Below are 20,532 nucleotides of genomic sequence, written 5' to 3' on the forward strand. Positions count from 1 at the left end.
TGTGGCTCTCATTCTGAATGAGAACAAAACTAAATTTTAAATATCAAAATCATCTAAAAAATGGAATTAACTTTCCTTGCTCAGCTCCACTGCTGAGTGTATTGTGCTGTAAGATTCATGACGTGGGTGCCTAGACCTCTTGTATAGGCATCTTGTTGATTATTACATAAATTTAAACCAATAAACAACTGTCTATTTTATAAATAAGAAAATAACCTATTTTAGTTCCTGGTGTAAACAGAGCTCTGAGCATGCAGTAATCACCACTTTTGTTTATGTTAACATGTACTTGTCTATTATTTAAAGGTAGTCAGGGACTGAGGGCCCAGGGTTAAAAAGAAATATTTGCAAAGATTAGGAAGCTGAGTAACTAAATTTTGTTGATCCTTAAAAAGGAAGGAGAACTGAAGTAAAGTGTTACTGTACCAAGATTTTCCTTTTTATCTAGCAATACACACCCTCATTCCTCATAATTTTTTATACAATCCTATTTGAATAAAAACTTACCTGAAGGATAACATCCACATTAAACACCATATCATTATCCACACTCTCCATTGGAATATCGTAAGACACAGTGTACTTCAAGTATCCACCAAAGGCAGTGAGCTGAAATTATAAAATCCAAATCGTAAGAAAACTGTCAGCAATCAGCATCAAACGAGAGGTGCTTAAAAGCACAATACACGTGTAACAAACTAAACAGAGGATCTGACATGCTCTATCACTTCAGCAGTGTTTAAATAGTAAGGGTTTGATCTCAATCTCACATCAGTGAAAGTCACTGGACAAATAACACAGCCTGTAGCCATATCTACAAAAGTCTTAGATCCCTGCTGTGAAGTTTGTGGAAGCTCGCAGCAGTTCTATAGAACTGCAGTGATGCATTAAATAGCACATCCTAAAGCCCACGGTGTGAATTCCAACAAACATCATAAGTTCATGATACTTTGTAGCAAATGGGTACAATACATTCAAGCTAGTCAAACTTTCTGAAACGTTCTCCATGATGCAATCTTGACATTCCTATTTCATTTTTAAACAAGCTTTGGACCTTTTAGCTCTGATTCTGCTGCCATTTACACTGGTATACACTGAGGCTAGCCACACCAAAGTGTAAAGATTGGTGTGAGATAAGAATTTGACCAATCACTAAACTATACAATATGCATCTTTCAGCTTGTGACTTTGGAGACATTCCTTACAGGAACCAATGCATTATGCATTAAAATATGAATTGTCAACATTACATCAAATATACAAAGTCGATAACCTTAAATCAGGCTATAATCAGGCTATGTCTGTACTGGCAACTGAATAACAAGGTTCAGAGGCATTAAAATGACACCCATGCAAAAGACAAAAGTTTTGCTGACAACCCATGGGAGCACAGCAAGTCCCAGTGTGAACAGCTCTTTGTCAGCAGGCATGCTGTACTACCAACAAAGCTAACGTCTCTCACTGGGGATGAAAATATTTTGTTGGCAAAAGAGCCAACAAACATCAACTATGCTGCCTGAATTTAGTGACCCAGATATCACTAAAAGCTGCATAGTGTAGACTTAGCCTTAGTTTTCAAGCAGCAATCTGCTTTCTTAACCGCAATGCAAATATTATTTCAATTATAATTATATAATTATACAAAAATTATATAAAATATAATTATAATTAATTATTATCAATGGAAATTTTTTTCACCAGTTTGTGTGCATGTGCGGAGAAACTGACCTGCTTCAGTAAAAAGATACCAAGTCTACATGATTCATCAGCATGAACCTTCAGATCCATTTTGCTGACCTCTGCCATGCAATTTTCAATTATTTTACATTACATGGTAAAGCCTCTACAGGACAGACAGGTCGGGTGAGGTAATACCTTTTACAGGACCCAGTTCTGTTGGGGAAATAGACGAACCCGGTGTAGCATTAAGTTCATCCACCAAAAGATATTACCTCACCCACCTTGTCTGTCTCACATCCTCGGACCATCCTGGTTACAAAAAAATTACCTATGGAACACTGACAGATGGCATAAAATGGCAAACTAGTTAAAATGGGTACGATACACAGTAAAGAACACATTAAAATGGTGAAAAAAAAATAATGCTCTATATTAAAAATGCAGAAAATCTCAGAATAAAATGTTAAAGATGTTTAGGTCAATTTACAATGTAATTGAAAACTTTCTTCTCACTATGGACAGTTCACATTTACTGTTAAAAGAGCAACACAGACCTTTTAAGAGCAATACAGTAAGAATAAAATATGAAGAGTATGCAGTGAGAGTCAGCTTCTTTTTTTACTTGGGAACTCACTTTATTTCCTAGGTAAGCCTCAGGTGCTAACCAGTAATAAGTGGATTTCAGTATTTTCACAGTTGCTGTGTTGTTGACACTTATTTGATGGGGTCTATCAAATGGGCCCTGTTGAGGCTCTACACTTCTTTTAGTGTCCAAATCAGTCACCAGCCACCCAGACATATCCGACACCTTGGAAAAAGAAGAGAGTTAAATTAATGAAGCTAGATCTACCTCGCTGGGTAAGTCATCCCTATATGCAAAACATCACTTGCATTAGATGGTAATACCAACAAAAAGGGTTTTCAGCCAGTGGTCAGCCCCGACTTCATTTGGATTGGGACAGAACTGCACTAGTGTAACTGAGTGAGAAGCAAGTTCATTGTGTTAGAAAGTGAACGAACAAGCAGCTCCACCATACAGCACATGCACACCTGCCATCACATGAATCCCTGCGGCCCTGGGGGAGAGAGGTGTCTGTACCCTTCCCCCCCCAAATCCAGCCCCTGCTCTGCCCCACCTAGCCTCTTCCCACCCCTTCTACCCCATCGCACTCCTTCCCTCAACCACCTCACTGCGAAGGGACACGGCCTTAGGGATCACAGGGAGCTTGGCCCAGAGCTACAGTGGGGAGTTCGGTGCCTCTGTACCGTCTCCAGTGGTGGAAGCTGCAGGGTAGTGTAACAACACAGCCACCTCTGCTCTGCTGCCATCTCACAGGCCAGCCCAGTCACTCCGCTCCACCTTGGCAGTGGGAAGTGGAGTGCTTCAGCCCCAGTGTGGGCTGGCTTGGGAGACGTCAGTGAAGCACAGCAGTGGCACAGAGCTAGCAGTCAGAAGCTGCTCTAGCCCAACTACGCTGCCGTGGTGGTGGCAGACGCACCCAAGAAGCGTTAAATCTAGGGTGACCATATCTCCCTGTCCCAAATACGAGGCGGGAGGGGCGGCTCCTCCTGGCTGCACCAAGCCCCAGGGTGCTGGTGCCCTCCCCCAGCCCTGGGGAAGTGGCAGCTGCGAGCGCTCCCTGCCTGGAGTCCCAGGAAAGCAGCAGCCATGGGCGCTCCCGCCCCCACCCCCAGCCCCCAAGGGCCTAAATATGGGACAATCCATCCCTTTTAAAAAATAAGTAGGGATGCTTTTTTGGAGTCCCCAGTATGGGACCGTCCCACCCAATACAGGATAGTTGGTCACCCTAATTAAATCATCCAGGGGGCAGAGGAAGGTGGGGCTGAAGGATGCATCAGCACAGTGGGAAGCATGGGCCAACAGATGGGGCTGGGAGATGCATGGTGGGGGGCACACGGAGGACCCCTTCTCCCTGGAGCCCTGCCAGAGATAGTTGCCAGCTGGCGTACTAGAAGAAATTTGAGGACTGCCTCTGATTTTGAAACCTTAGGTTATAATACCTTTCACTTATGTGTCATCTTGCATTTAAAGATCTCATTAACATTTTACAAACATTGCACCTGCATGAGTTAAGAACAGTAAATATTTTTCTCATTTTACAAATGTGAGGCACCAAGAGCTACTGACCCAAGGACTCCATAGAATAGGAACCAGTACTATTACATGCAATTTTGAATTTCAGTCAGTGGAGAGCCAGAGAAGGACAAGGAGAGAGGTGGAAAGAACAGAGTGCATTTTCCTCTACCATTTTTCACTCCACAGAACATTTGGGGCTAGATTTTGACTCATCTTGCAAAGCTATGCCCGGGACAAAGGCAGGGACGAATGAGCCCAAGGACCACATTCCTCTGACTGTACTTCTGCAACAGAGCTAATGGAATTGATGTTCCCTTTATTCTACAAGCATAAAGAATACTCAGTTGTAGTAGATGCCAATTAGCAGGAGAGTGGAGCCGTGGTTTTGGCTCCCCTCTTCACTGCCCAGACAAGATTTTCTGTTGAGAGGAGAGTAAACAATGCTTTCTTTCAAAGGGTACAGCAGACACTGCAGTGGCCAGTGCTTCTAAAAGCTTTGGGATATAATGACTCCAGAAGCTCCAGTGGCGTCTGGGCTCCTTTATAGTCAGGGGAACCTCAGGATTGTGACTTTACATTCACAGTCCAGTCCTCTGTGTGGACTCCAGAATGATCCGTGAGGTGAGGTGAGCTATATGGCAAGAGGGAATAAGTAACACATTTCTGCAATGGCCAGAGGGAATCTTATGGAACATTAGGTCACAGCCATAGTATTCTACCTGACTGATGGACCATGCAAGGCTGTCACAGACGTCAGAGACCCCGAAGCAGAAGCACTCTGTACAGCCCTGAGGAGTCCTTTCTTGCAAATTGTAGAATCCTGGTTTGCAGCGGTCACAGCTTTCACCTTCCACATTTTCCTATGAAAAATATTTGTTTTATATCAGTATTAGGTTGGTTGCAAATATAGTGGATTAGACTGAACTTAGGCGTAATAGCTAATAGCATTCAGGAGAATATAAAAGAAAGCAGCACGCTAGCCATATATTGAATAAATCTCACTGAGTTTAAAATGAAAGCTGGTCAGAAATTTGCTGATTTATTTAAATCAAAATGTCTTACACAGATTCTGTTTCAAGTAGGTTGTGACAGAACCTATGTGGGTTTTGAAACCTGCCAACCTCTCTCTCACCTGGCTCTTGGCAGTACACGTTTCCAGGGTTTAAGACTCCAGGCAGCCCACTAAAGGGGACTGCCCTGGAGTTAGAAACCCCAGGGTTTTCAAGCTCCATGAGTCCAGGAAAGCAAACCACACAGACTGCATCAGAGCCAGGCTCCATCCTCTTGTACAGTGAATTTTGGAAATTTTGGTTTAGTCAGGAAATGTAGTATAGCTTAGCCATACTGATGTAGGAAACAGAAAACCTCCATTCCTACACACAACACTGATTCCTAGGACTCTCATTAATGAATCACTTATTAGTAGCCCATCGCATAAATTCCCAGTGCTGAGATTAACCTTCTGAGATTAACTTTCTGAAGACTTAAACAGCTGTCAGTGGGCTTTGGATCAGGCCTGGAAGTTTTACAAAGTTGGACCTGCATAAGATATAAAGTATTATATTATATTATATAATATTATTCTTATATTATGCATGGACCATGCATAAGATATAAAGAGAGTATGATTTTGGGAAGGTTTGAGTAATGGCTCAATCCAATTTAAGAAGAGAACATTTTCAGTGCCATCTCAACAACAAGTATCAGAAAGGTAGCCGCGTTAGTCTGAATCTTCAAGAACAACAAGCATGCATCTGATGAAGCAGATCTTTGCCCACAGAAGCTTATGCTCCAAAATATCTTGTTAGTCGAGGTGCCACAGGACTTCTTGTTGACCTCAACAACAGTGAACTTTGTAAGACATCCGTGGTACTTCACTGATAATTGCAAGTGTCGATATGTTGGGCCAGATTCTCAGCTGTGTAAAGATATACTTGGTGGTGTAGAGCTCACCTACTTGCTCATACATAAACCTCCCCTGACAGAACAGATGGTGCTGCTATAGCAAAATGGGTATTCGTCAGGGTGTCCCCATATCTCTGATTCCCCAGGCCTAGAACAGCCTTTTGGAGGGCCACTGAAATATCTGCCCAGATAGGTTGAGAACTAGTGCAAGACTGAGACTCACACCTGACACCACTGATCACCCCAGCAGTGACGCCACTCCAGGAGAAGGGTAGCATAAAGCTGCCTTAATGCTGTTTTCTCAACATGAAGTAGATAATTTAGTTGCAGCTCAAGAACTGGATCTGGGCTTTATTTTTATTTTTGCACAGATTTGTCATATGAAAAAATCATCTTAACACATTCTATTGATGGAAATGTGCATGTTATGGCAAAATTATGGAAAATGCTCAGTCTTATTCTTTTCCCTTCACCCCCTAATATTTGTCAAAGAAGACAACAGCAATGAATTTAGTTTGATATGTTGTATATACAGATACTACTGTAAACCAGCACATACCTTGGAAAGGGAAATCCTATTTGATTGTATACTAATATTTTTATTTTAATTCCTTCAAGCACTCCTGTTGTATTTATGGAACAACAGAGGACCCATTATTTTCCTTTGGACTCAGTTCCTATAGAGCCTAAAAGAACTAAAATGACTGCTTACCTACTTACCTACACTTACCTACTTACTTACACTTACCTACTTACCTACACTGCTTACTACACTTACCTACTGTAGCCTATTTTTGTTGATGAAACAAATAAAGAGTAGTAAACGCATTTCCATCACTAGAATCACTCCTGATTCCCAAATGACCATGGTATAACCAAGAACAGAATATGAACCTTTATAGTTAGTACTTAGTCACTCGCACTTCTTAGAAAAACATCAGAGGCCCTTGGTCAGGGGTCAGCAACCTGTGGCTCCAGAGCCGTATGCAGCTCTTTAAAGAGACACTTGCGGCTTTGGGTGCTGCCGCTGCTCACTCTTCTTGTGGCTCCCTGCCCTGCCGCCACTGAAATAACGGAACTAAATTGAATTGGTTTAATGGCCAGCGTTCAATTTAGTTCCTTTATTTCAACAGGGGCTGCACAGAAAGCCACCCGTGCTGGCCAAGAGGGAAGTGAGCAGGGGGTGGGGTGACCCTGCCTGTCCCTTCCAGAGCCACACAGCTGCACCTGTCTTTACCGAAGCTGCTCAGCCACACTAAGAAGGAAGAGGCAGTTGGAAGTCTCCTGTGAGTGCAGCTTCTCTCCCCTGCAGGCTCAGCACCTCCTCCAAGACATCGCAGGGCTCCCAGCTACTCCTCACTCTGCAGCAGCTGCACAACCTGGATATGCATCCAGCAGTCCAAGATCAGGTCCCCCAGAACCCATCTCAGCTCCCCAGCTGGCATGGGGACCTGGTGAGTCCAGATCCAGTGCAAGTGCCACTGGGTGGGGAGCGGCTGGGGAAGTTGCAGGTACTTTCTGGCCTGAGAAGTTTGGGGAGGACCCACAGTGGGGAGAAGGGGTGGGGAGAGGAAGGAGACCCAGAGCACGTGTGTAGGAGATCAGAGGGTGGAAAAGTGAGATCTGGATTCAGTGGGCAGGTTGGGGCAAGGCAGGTTAAACCTGGGGATGGAGGGAGTGATTTGGCACTGATAGGGGTTAAACCTGGGGATGGGAGGGTGGGATGTGGTGTAAAACTTGGGGGTAGGGGGCAGATTTGGGGGCTGTGGTGGGTAAAGCGTGGAAGATGGGGGTAACAACTGTCTAACTGACACAAATCATTGTTTGTGCACTATTCTTACACTAGGGGTTACAAAAAGTACAGCTTGACTAGGGCGACCATATCTCCCTGTCCCAAATATGGGACAGGGAGATATGGGTGGGTAGAGCCGGCTCCTCCAAGCCCCAGTGAGCCAGGAAGGAGACGGCAGCTGCCTGTGCTTCCCAGGAGACTGGGGAAATGGAAGGCCCTGGTGATCCCCAGGAGCTCTGGGAAAGCCACAGCTACCAGCCTCCCTGGGAGCCCCAGGGAAGCAGCAGCCCCAGGGGCTCCCAGGGCCCTGGGAAAGCGACACCTGCCCATGCTCCTTGGCTTCCTGGATGCTCAGGGAAGTGACTTCTGCCACTAGCTGCACCTGCACAGCTGCTGGAAGAAAAGGTTGTCGGGGGGGCAGGGCGCAAATATGGGACAATTTGTGCTTTTCAAAAAATATGCTGGGATGCCTTTTTGGGATCCCAAATACGGGACTCTCCCACCCAACAAAGGAGGGATGGTCACTCTAAGTTTGATGTAATTTATTAAGGATTATCTTGTATTCGCGTGCTTTGCAGATCTTCAAGTATTTTTTTTGTAATTCAATTTGAAAAAACTGGCTTTTCTCGCTATTTTGGTTGCACACCCTTGCCCTTGGTGAATAGAGCACCATCTATAAATTCCCATAGACAAGCACTAGTTGTGAAACTGTCTTAAAATCATAAAAATAAATTGGTGGAATTCATTTGGTTTTCATCTGGTTTCTGAGCAATTTGGGTCACTTTTTCAAGTTTTTCTCTATGAGCACAAGGGCTAGAAATATGTGGCTTTGGGGCTCGTTTGGTTTGGTTTCGTTTCATTTAATGAGAGCTGAGATACTTATCTAATTACATTACTCCAGGAGCTAAGATTTCAAAATAAACACAAAATATCACAAAGCTCCTGCTAAAACTGAAGAGTCTGTCAGTCTGTGTTATCAGCCCCCGTAGACGTTCCTTGGGATCTTTCAGAAGAGCTCCCTTTGGAAAGAACTTGTAGACGCAGCCTAAATATTTTTGATATATCCTTTATCTGTTCTGTAAGAGTGATTTTATAGAACACCAACCTATCCACAAAACATACAAGCACACACACTCATTTTATATAGAAATTTCTTTCTAGAATATACACAGTAACGCTACATAGCTCATTGCTGCTTCGCTGCAATAACAGAAATATGCTGTTAATTCTCATTATCTTTATCAGAGGGGCTATGTTTAAATTTCAGCTACTTGCTATGGAAGTATGGCAGAATGGCTGGGTCTACACTAGCACCCCGCTTTCCAAAGGGGGATGCTGATGAGACACCTGAATTCCTACAACCAAATAGGAATAAGGGGATTTTGATGTGTGTGGAGTCCTTTCAAAAAGGACCCCATGTAGACGAGCCACGCACGATCGAAAGCAGCACTTTCGAAGTGCCACCATTATGCTAATGAAGCACTACATATTCGTTGCAGTGCCTCATTAGCATATCCCAAAGTGTCTCATTAGCATCCCTCTTTTGAAAGGGGGGTGGTAGTATAGACCCAGCCAATACAAGACAAAAGTATGAAGTCATTTCCCTTATTAAAAGTGCTCTTACAAGCCCATCTACTGATTTTATAGTACATCCAAGGGATACTCAGGTGCTTACCTACCTTGCAAGGACAAGGTTCTGTGCAAGGGTCATCATTAATGCTTCCAACCAGGTTGCAGTTACAGCGCACACAATTTGGGTAGCCCTTGTAGCCAAATGCACAGCGATCGCATTTTAATCCTGTGTAACCTTCTTTGCATTGACACTGACCTGGCTGAGTCCCTTGACATATAAAAGTGACAATGGAGGAAAAAAATGAAGGATTAGGTAATGGCTGGGTGTAAAATATGGAATAAGAGGAGAAGCAATGTAACTATTTATCAAGCTGTACCATTCTAGCCACATTTTGCAAACCCCTGGGATATTACCGACTCAGATTATTGTTTCATGTTAGAGCACCAAAACCACAGAACCCTGACAGGAAAAACCGCCTGTATCACTTCACAGCTTGAATGAACAGTTTTAGGCTCCAATCCTGTAACTTATTAACAAGCAGAGTCCTCTACTCATGCATAACAAGTTGTGGGATCAAGACCTCCAGGCAACTTATATTTCTGTGGCATGTTACACTTCCTGTCTTTCCTCCCCTTTCAGGTGTTATTGCCGTTTTAATGTGATAGCAGCATGGACTGAGACTTTAAAAGCACAGTGTTTCCACATCTCTGAACAAGTGACATTCATAGAACAGGCATTTCATGGTCCCTTACCACGCTGATGATCAAAATGATCATTATCCTTAATGCAGTCAGAACTCAGAGACCCAAATGGATCACAGTCACAAGGATGGCAAGGGTTATCTTCATACGGAGAAACCTGAAACAAATGATACATTTTAACTGTCATATGCTCAAATGAATCAGTGGAAAAAGTAAAAATTCATTGTTATTTCTTGCCAAGGACCACTGAAATTAAACTAAAGCTTCGTTTATCAGTGGGAGTGTTCTTTTTAATGGTGGTCCCAAATTTTTCTTTAAGAGCCATGCCCTTAAAGCAGCTCAGGGACAAAGGCAATCTGGAGCCACAAGTACACAAGTTATTTACTGGCTAAGACTCAGACTTAAGCCAGTGTCTCTTCAAAGATCTTTAGAATAAAGGAGCAGAGATGCATGCAGCATGAGACTTAATTTTCTCTGTGAAGGACTGTGCTTATTTTCTAACCACACCTGCACTGTAGATGGCCTCCACTCACAGTTAAACTTGAGATCCTAAACTTGGGCTTCCCCAAGTGTCCCATGCTTGCACTTAGTGAGAGAATCAATACCTTATCTGGAAACAGGAAAGTTCCATACTGAAGAGAGGAACTGTCCTTTCTAGAAAAGCTTACTCACTTGGCCATAGGACATCCTGAGATAGGGAGACCTATCTAGATTGCCAATTTTCTAGCAATGTTTATCCTTTTTAGCCATATTATAACAAATGTATCTATGTAGTCCATGAATAAGTACAAAAACAGAATTGCTATTTCAATACCAATGTACTGGAAAGTCACTACAAGGTATAATATGCAGGTGGCTGTACATATTCACTAAATTAAACATTCAGAAGCATTGCAGTTTGTTACAATAGCTTATCACATCTCACAAAGGAACTGGGACTGTCCCTTCAACAGGCTACAGAATCTGCCTCCGTTTGCTCTGAATTTGTCAGACTGGCATCTGATCTGTGAAGACGACTTTGCGGTTTTTAATCACATACTAAAAGTGGAATTTTATAACATGCAATTGATTTAAATATGCATTTAATGATATTGATTATTAATCACAGCAGTGGGAAGTAGTCTGATAAATCTTACTTTATATGGCCTATAGTATCCATCAGCACACATCTCACAGTTGATCCCAGTAGTGTGTTGTGTACAGTTTATACAGACTCCACCTCCTATGAACTGGCCATGAATATTGATGCTCCTATTCTGTTCTGCCACACTCTGGCTATAATAACAGTCTTCTGCTTTGTTATGACAGTTGCACTCTAAGAAGATATCACAAAGGAAAATGTTTTTATTTGTATTTTATAACATTTTCAGTATATCCCCTCGAAAAATAAAAAATAGGAACAGAACAATAAAAATCAGTAACAGATACACTCTTTGCTTTGCTCATGCTATACAAAACCAGTAATACCCATTCAGCTTTTAACTTTTAAACATTTAAAAATAACAATCACAACTTTAACAACACTCTTTTTAACAGTGTTATGTAGCTCACACTAATCCACCCCCACCAACCCTTAGTGAAATGTGTGATTACTAGTAAGAGGAGCTAGTACTCAGCGGGCGCCCGACCCTCCACCCATAGCCAATCCCTTGAGTCTTCATACTAAAAATATTTACATCTCTAAGTGCAGCTGGTCTCTCAAGATGCGCCTACACTAGCAAGTTCTTTGGAAATATTTTTCAAAAGAAGGGGGCTCTTTCAAAATATCCAGCGGAGCATCTACATACAAAAAGCATTCTTTTGTAAGTAAATTGCAAATGCGGTCCTCCTTTCGAAAATGTTCTTCCACTCCCATTTCAGGAAGAGCAGCTGATTTCGAAAGCTTCTCTCAAAAGAAAATGTATGTAGATGCTTCATGAGCCCTTTTTTTCCCCCAAAACAGCAGTCCCCATGGTGCCTGATTTTTAAATCCCTGGCCCATTCTTTCGAAAGAAAAGGGCTGTGTGGATGCTCTCTTTCAAAAGAGCAGATCACTCTTTTGATCTGCTTTTTTGTGTGTGAACACTCTCTTTCGAAAGAATTTCTTTTGGAAGAGATCTTCCAGAAGACTTCTTTTGAAAGATCGCTGTAGTGTAGACGTAGCCTAAGGGTTCCACAAATAGGTGTGCTTCCACCGTAAAACACGTTTTTCAGCTTTCAGCTATAAACTATGCCTGATAGGCTCCTAAATGTCTGTGGCTCTCTCCAGGCATTAAAGATGTGAATTAAGAAATGTGGCTTGCAAATTTTAGCAACATGTATTGGAAGAACTTCTGTCATTTTATCACACACAAAATGGAGTTTGCAATTCATTAGTTTTTTAAGAATCTTCATGCTGTATGAATGACTGTGTTTAACTAATACTAAAACATAATTTTAGCATAAAATACATGCAACAACCAATACCTCTAATTACCAATGTGAACGTGTTAAATTTCATTGTAGCACAATAAACCAATAAGTATCTTCTGTCTGTTCATCCATGAAATGCAATTTCCCCAGCATCAGTGTTGTTATTGTGCAATATTTCAAAGGAAATTCAAATGACTGTCATATATTTATTCTTTGACCACACTTTCCACTTCAAAAACTGTTACTTTTAGGACCTGGTCTAGCCATTCCAGTGATTTCAATGGGAACTGAATTAGGCCCTTCTGGAGCAAAACTGAAACATTTACAGAACAATTAAGCACTTCAATTTTTGTAACTACAGGTAGAACCTCTCTCGTCCAGAAAGATTTTAGTTAGCCAGAGGACCACTTATCATGAGTGTGGCCAATTTTCCTGTGGTAACATAAAATTTGTTTCCAGCCACGAGTCCTGGCTCTTAGTGTTCTATGCTGTTATTTAGCTCTAATTTACCCCTAAATGTCTTCTAAGAGCCCCATAAGCAGCAGAAGTGTTGTTAATGTGCTAGACAATATTTACCTCCTACAGGCCAGCAAATTCTCTTGTTCAGCACCAGTCAGGTCCCAAGGGTGCCGGACAAGAGGTTTAATCTCTACTTACTCTCACATTTGTTGCCAGAAGAAATGGTTCCTGGTCTCCATGGATTCTGATGGTAACCAGGGCAACACTCATTACAGCTCTCTCCACATGTATTGTGTTCACACTGACACTGGAGTTTCTAAAAAAAAAAAAATTGTAAAAATGAAATAATAGGTAATTTACCAAGGTCTTGAAAACCCAACTAAGTGACTAATATCAAATCTACTCTACTACAGATTTTTGAACATCACAATTACTTTGCAATTACATAGACATGCTAGAACCAAATCTTGCTACCTTTACTGTTGTCAGAAGCCAATAGTCAGACATATATCCTAGTGGAGCACATGGGACTACTCTGCCATGAGGGAGCTACAGGTTCAGGTGTTCAGTGCTTTTGCAATACCCCAAAGCGTTTTTAAATTTAGGCTATAAAGACAAAAAAAAGTTGACTTCCAAACAAAGTGCATTACCTGAAAAACATGTGTGTTTAGGTAGGGAAGGGAGAAAAATTACAGCAAGGAGACAAAATGAAAAATAAAAGCACATATTATGGGCCTGATTTTACATTCCATTATTCGCCGAAATAGTTGTACAGAATTCAGCAAGAGTAAAAATTGCAGAATTTGGCCTGTAGCATATGCATTGTCATTGTATTACTGAAAGAAACCTTAAGTTCATTTATGAAGTAATCTTCCCAATTAACATTTCTCTGTTGATATTCAACACATGTGGTTATCCAGCCATTTCAAAAAGTAAGTGGAAGATGATGATAAAAGGGAAAAGTCCAGAACTGCATATTTTATGCAGAGAATATTCAACAAAAGCACAGCCCCAGAGGGTAATTCTGCTTCTCATTTGTTCAAACGCAGCCATGGAAAGCTATTAAGTGGAGTGTCCTTCTTTATATGCACCTGAGGCTGGATTCTGTAAGCACTGTTTTCATGCCCTTCCCATTGAAGTCAATGACAGTTCCACCCACAAAGTACTAAAATGATCAAGCATGGAGGAATCGATCCTGCAAAGATTTAAGCACTTGCCTAATTTTACTCATGTGCGTGTTCCCATCAAAATCACATGAGACTGCTCACATGCGTAAAGTGCCTTACACTTTGCAGGATCAAGCTTTCAGGCCTCATTGCAGCACAGTACATAAGTATGTGCCTAACTTTAATAGCACTAATATGCACTCTGATTGCAATGGGACAATTCAAGTATATGTTCCTTTGGATTTTCCCCACAATATCTTCCTCACTCTGTGCAAAGAACTAAATTTTCTATTCAAACAGCTGTTTTGTAAAATAAAAATAATGAGAACATACCTTTGTGGTTTCATCCAATGGGCAGCTTCGAGCATGGCCATAGCAGATACACATACCCCCAACAGAGATATCCTTTACTGAATAGTAATACTGGACAAAAGTAAAGTTGAAAAGGGATTGAGTTGGAAATATGTCAGGTTTCTCTTAAATTCCACTGGACAATAAAACTTCAATACTGTATTCAGTTAAGAATAGATATGTTCCAGACAATTTAACAACATTGAGTATCTGCAACCTGAGCAAGCCTGCGATTTGGCAAAATTGTAGATCTTTTCCCCTGTGGTCTTATATAAATTAAGGGACAAATTCTGATTTTGAATATGCATGCCCAACTCCCTTATTTCAGTTGGTGATATATACTTGTGTCTTAGCCAGAACATCCACTTTTGCCATATGAGATCTCACATGACATAAAAGAATGTTTTCTGGGTAGCAACCTGAAGGGTTGAATTTTAATTAAGGGAGATCCTAGCTTCAATTTGAAAGTTCTCAAAACTGGGGATTTCCACTTTTATTCAAAATCTGCTAATGAACTTCCCCTTACGTTAGCTCTGTGCTGCTAGTTTTGCTCTATTCAAATGTTTATCTTAAGGAAGAGTAGGACAGCAAAGTACCAGATGCTGTGCATCTGGAATGCAGGGAACGGAGTAATGTTCAGGACAAGAAAGAGGCAGGATGTGATGCAGCTGAGTTCAATTACAGATCCAGCACAAGGAGAGCTGGCAGGCACTTCACAGGATTGTGAACAAGCTCCGAGAGCTCTGGGGAAAGAGCTCAAGACATTCCAGTCTGGGACAAGCACAGCAGTTGATCTGTGTGTACAGACAAGTTTACTCACAGGGGGTTTTCTTGTTTGTTTTGATTCACTGAAGGGAGCTGGAGAAAACTTGCTCCTTTTCTTTTTCTTTGGTCTGGGCTGGAGAAAGTCCTGAGTGACTCTTCTTAAACAGACACTCTGTCTTAAACTAAGGAAACAGTATACCTGTAGTCCATTGCCTATATATCAAATGCTAAAAGCTGGGGTTATCAACAAGAGGAACTGGAATTGCTAATTTATGGCCTTCAGTATGAGCTAACTGGTATTACTTGAAACCTAGGGGCTGTTTGCACAACTGGTATGTTAAAATCAACAGTTACAAGCTGGTTAAAATTAAATGGGCCAAAGAGAGTGAGAGGTAGCAGAGCGTTATCTGTTTAAGTCACTGATAAGTCGAAAAGAAAATGACGGTGAATGGTTATAGATCAATATTATAACAGCTGAAAGACAAGGCAGGATATTAGTTGGTGTCCGCTACGAACAACACTAGGGAACGGAATAACTGCCTCTGTGTGATCGCTGGGGATGTTAACTGGAGTGATACATGCTGGAGGTCTCAAGCTGCTCCAAGTACTAAACATCCTTGGAACGTCTAAACATTGTAAATGAAATTTCCTAATTCAAAGTATTGTAGCCAACAGGACAGAATGCTAGGTTAGATGTTATCCTATCAAATAAAAAAGAACAGATTACAAAGCTAAAAATTATGGCCGCTTAGGTACAAGGAATGTGACTTGAGAACATCTGTAATGTCCTGACAAGTCAAATATATACTCTGTGCTTTAACAGGACCAATTTCAAAGATGAAAACAACTATGAGCCAGATCAGCTGGGAGGAAGCATTTAATCAGAAAAATGTGAAGGATAATTGAGAATCATTTAAGAATACTTCACTACAAATTGAACTTCTCTAATCCAGCACATGCTTGTCCAGCAATATCCATAATCCAGCATGACTTTAGTTAGCTGGACTGGCCACTTATCATGGGTGGGGACAAGTTTCCCATGGTTACATAAAGTTTGTTTGCAGCCACCAGTCCTGGCTCTCAGTGCTCTGTACTGTTATTTATCTGTCATTTACCCCTAACTGCTGTCTAAGAGCCCAGTAAGCAGTGGAAGTGTTTGTAATGCTGCTAGATAATACTGACTTCTTGTGGGCCAGCAAATTCTCTCGTTCAGCGCTGGTCAGGTCCCCAGGTGCTGGATTGAGATGTTCAACCTGTACATGCACAAAGAATCACAGTCTCACAGCTTAGGGGAAAGGCTGTGCTGGGTAAAGAACACTGAGCCGTTTTAGATGGAAAACAAATAGAAGGGAATGCTGAAAGAAATGCACATAAATCAGAAGTTAGTAACAGTAGAAAATTGAATAGGAAACAAAGGAACATACAAAGAATTTTATGTCTACCAGAATTAAGAATAATAAGATTTTTAAATACTTTAGCAACACGGTAATTCACACCAAATTACCAGTTTCCAGTAATACTTTTCGTGTATCAACACATTAGCAGCAGAAATACTTAACACACCAAGATACATTGTTTACAGTCAAGCCTTTGGGTACAATTGCATTTGCTCTGATCCTACTGACAGAGACCGAAAACTACAAGATCTTTACCAAATATTCATAAACCTGAATTACCCACCGGGACAAATAAAAAAACAAATCAACAAGGCCAGACAGACGAATAGCCAGAGACCACCTACTCCAAGAAATGCCCAAAAAAGCCAAGAACAGAACACTGTTGGTCATTACCTACAGCCCCCAACTCAACCCCAACTTTAACCCATTATTAAAGACCTACAACTTATCCTTAATCAGGATGCCACACTCCAGAAGGCCCTAGGTGACAGGCCTATTCTCTCCTACAGACAACCTCCCAACCTTATGAGGATTCTCACCTACAACCACAGTCTATACCACAGGAACACCAGTCCAGGAGCTTTTCCTTGCAACAAAGCCCATTACCAACTTTGTCCACATAGCTATTCTGGAGATACCATCACTGGACCAACCAGGTTATTCACAGAATCACAGGCACATTCTCATGTTCCTCAGCTAACATCATATATGCCATTATGTGTCAATAATGCCCAGATGCTTTGTATATTGGACAGACTTCAAACTCTCTTAGACAAAGAATTAATGGGCATAAAACAGACATAAAAACACTCCTGATCCACAAACCAGTCAGTCACCATTTTAATGGAGTGGGCCATTCTGTTAATTACCTGAAAGCTTGTGTCTTACTGAAGAGGAATTTTCACATTTTGGAAAGAGAAGCTGCTGAACTCTCTTTTATATTCAAATTTGACACATTAACACATGGTTTGAACCAGGATGGGAATTTTAGGTCATTATAGGGGCTCTTTTGCATACTTGGCTTAATCTAATTCTTGACTCTCCCCCACACCTTCTGCCCCTCTACTCTCTTATTTGCTCACCTTGATAATATTTTTCTGATTTGTCAACCTTGATTACTATTTTTGGTTCTCTGTGCCTTAAATATTGAGTCTGTTCTGGTATGGCTATGGTCTGAAGAAGTGGGTCTTTCCTACAAAAGCTCATCACCTAATGAATTATTTCGTTAGTCTTTAAAGTACTACTGGACTGCCTTTTTGTTTTAACACAGCAAGAATAACTGCACACTAGCATGAAAAGTAACTCATACATTTACTTTTTGCCTAAAGTGACTTTTTCATCAAAAGAGTCACAAATTTAACTTTGCAGATGAAATATTAACAATATTACCTCATGGTTAGTAGCTAAATGGCAACTAATCTAAAGAAAAATATTGAAAAAGTCTTTCTTTGGAACAGCTGTCCCCTGCAGGCTTACAGTTGGTAGTAACATCACAGAAAAGGCAATGTTTACTTAACAACCTCAAGAAACCTTACTTAATGTGACTGTTGAGCTTCAAAGCCTTCATCAAGACAGACAGGACTTAGACTTTACTGTCCACTGTAGTGAAAAAGGAATATGAAAGATCAGCTTACCCTTCTGGTAACAATGGGATCAAGGTCTTTAGGATCATGGTGGCTAAGAGTCATGAGGTCGGCATTAAGTGTTCTAATGCGTTGCAGGCGAAGACGTATGTATCGTGCAGAAGTAAATTCCAATAGTGTTTGTGAAGGATCATCGGCACTAGGTCTACCATTGATCAATGACGTGTGAATCTAGAAAGGAGAACTGACTTTATCACATCCTTAATTATAACATGGTTATGATAACAAACATTCTTCTATGAACTTCAAAACCCATACAAAAACCAAAATAGATAAGTGGGTACAATGTCGCAACAAAGATGTCAAATCAATTGCGTATTCTGTCCACAATTTCAATATTAGTTATGTTAACTCTCTAACTTTTGACTCACATCTTCCTGGAACCACCATTTCTAGCTCATAAAACCTAATATCTATGGGTCACTTATGGATCTATGGGTCACTTGGATCTATTAGATCTAGGACTCTTCTGATCACAGACACAAAAGAGGCATGGTGATGGTGAGCAAAGAGTACAGAATTTAGCTCTCACAGAACATCTCTTGGGCCATTTGTAAAGATTTATATGGTAAAATGTAAAACAAGTACTTTGTTTTTTTCATAACTGATTTGGCTTATTAGGTGTGTTCTATTTTATATGTATATTTCCACATACACAGAAGATTTTTCTCCTGTATTTTCACTTATATTTATCTGTTAAGCTTTGTCTACTACAGTAAAAATGTTCCAACAGAAACTATTTTAAATAATGTTTCAAAAACTGTTACGTCTGTAATTTGTGACTATTTGGGCTTTCTGATAACCTAGCCTACTCATTCAAGTTTTGCAGTGTGTCCAGTTTCACCCATTCCAGACAGTGCTATCATAAATTTTTGATTCAGATAAGCTTGACTTAAAAGCATCCAAGACTCATCAAGTTTTCTTTCACTGAGGGCCAAAATTGTGATTTAACATCTGAGAAAGGTAATGTTAATAACACTTCAATCCTGAGCTGTGTGTACTCCAATTTATTTTAACCTAGAAAAAAATCTTCTAAACAAAAGGTTGTTAGCAACCTCCACAGGTCAGATTGGGTATACTACCACATAAGAAGGCCATTCACAATAGACTAACCACCAATTTTAATGCATCGTTTCATTATGTTCAGAAATAAATTACAGAAGTACCATGAATAGTCTTCATTAAAGAAAGAACAATCAACAGTGAGCCTTCACAATACATGGCTCTTTTAATTATGCTCTGTCCCTGAAACAATGCCAGGGCTTGTTTTCCCATTCCAGCTGTGCAGGGCATTTCAGACAGCATTTGCAGCTTTATCTTACAAAACCAGGTGCTCCAAAAGAAGAGATGTTCTTTTTTCAATTCAACACCTGGCCCTACGTAAAGTCCCTTTGCTTTATTCTTTCAAGATGAAGTACGCAATTCATAATTAGTAGCTATCTTCAGATTAAATGAAGAGCTACTACAAAGTCATCATAAACTAGACTATGCACAGCTAAAGGTATTTTTTCCAAACTTTTTTTTAAAACTGCTATATTGGTAATGAAACTGAGATTCGATCATTAAAGGGATCATCACAATCCAAAGCACCTGACAATGTTGGAAGGCACAAACTGCACAAGTGTAATTTAAGATGTCTGAAGCTTGCAATTAGTCCACATTCATGCTCAGAAGTGACAAAAGTGCAAAACCAGACAGCATACCTCTCCATGTTCTAATGGAACTAGCCTGGAATAATAGGATGTGCAGATCACTTCATCATCTCTCTTGTAAGTAGGAGGGCCGAGTCTTGGTGTTACATTATAACGAGTTAAACATTCTGTGTCACTAATTGCATAGTACTGCCATGGCTTGAACTCTGTGCCATCCACTGAATGTTCCAAAATCCAGTTTCCAGGTCGGGGAGCATTAGCCGCTTTGATGATGACATAAGCAACTTGAAAGACCTAAACAAAATTCAGGCAGAAACTTTTAACACTTGATCCTACCATATAAAACAAGCAGTGGGTGGTCAATTTAATTCTGAAATGAATGAACATTTTAAAGAAGTATTATGGATTTTGCATGGGAATTCCATAACATTTTCGAGTAATGACGGTGAATAAAGTTTTCAGTGCACATATTTGACAAAAAACTACACAATTTTTCACAGACTTTACAGGAAGTGAGAATCACTGTGCTGTAAAATTCTAACACATGACCAATACAGAAAAGACATGTTTATTGAAGGATTCTATAAAGAGAAGTTACTCACCGTAGTAACGATGGTTCTTCAAGATGTGTCCCCGTGGGTGCTCCACGATAGGTGTCGGGCTCGCCCCGGCGCCGCAGGTCGGATCTTTTCAGCAGTTTCTGCCGGACCGCGTATGCGCTGGCGCGCGCTGCTCCCTTGCACACTCCCGGCCACGTGCGCGATCCAGTCCCCACCAGTTCCTTGACCAACTGCCTCGGATGCTCCTGAAAAATACTAAACAGAGATCCGAAGCGGGGAGGATGGGTGGGTGGTGGAGCACCCACGGGGACACATCTCGAAGAACCATCGTTACTACGGTGAGTAACTTCTCTTTCTTCCTCGAGTGTCCCCGTGGGTGCTCCACGATAGGTGACTACC

At 41.0% G+C, this 20,532-nt stretch overlaps 1 protein-coding gene across 4 annotated transcripts in view; it reads right to left on the reverse strand.

Moving 5' to 3' along the window:
• The window catches only part of LAMA1 (laminin subunit alpha 1), a 211,348-nt gene that overhangs the window by 118,488 nt on the left and 72,328 nt on the right, over positions 1-20,532 (reverse strand). For 3 of the 4 annotated variants that reach the window (XM_074987418.1, XM_074987419.1, XM_074987420.1), the window contains exons 4-13: positions 19,625-19,867; positions 17,913-18,092; positions 14,099-14,188; positions 12,798-12,915; positions 10,886-11,064; positions 9,801-9,906; positions 9,155-9,315; positions 4,498-4,638; positions 2,315-2,488; positions 508-609 (exon numbers count right to left, since the gene is read on the reverse strand). In XM_074987418.1, coding sequence (XP_074843519.1) covers positions 508-609; positions 2,315-2,488; positions 4,498-4,638; positions 9,155-9,315; positions 9,801-9,906; positions 10,886-11,064; positions 12,798-12,915; positions 14,099-14,188; positions 17,913-18,092; positions 19,625-19,867 — 1,494 coding nt within the window. Of the gene's footprint in view, positions 1-507; positions 610-2,314; positions 2,489-4,497; positions 4,639-9,154; positions 9,316-9,800; positions 9,907-10,885; positions 11,065-12,797; positions 12,916-13,249; positions 13,281-14,098; positions 14,189-17,912; positions 18,093-19,624; positions 19,868-20,532 lie in introns of those variants that run through there. The other variant, XM_074987421.1, reaches the window with a different exon arrangement.

The sequence above is a fragment of the Carettochelys insculpta genome, chromosome 2 (assembly GCF_033958435.1).
Source record: "Carettochelys insculpta isolate YL-2023 chromosome 2, ASM3395843v1, whole genome shotgun sequence".
Classification (NCBI taxonomy): domain Eukaryota; kingdom Metazoa; phylum Chordata; order Testudines; family Carettochelyidae; genus Carettochelys; species Carettochelys insculpta.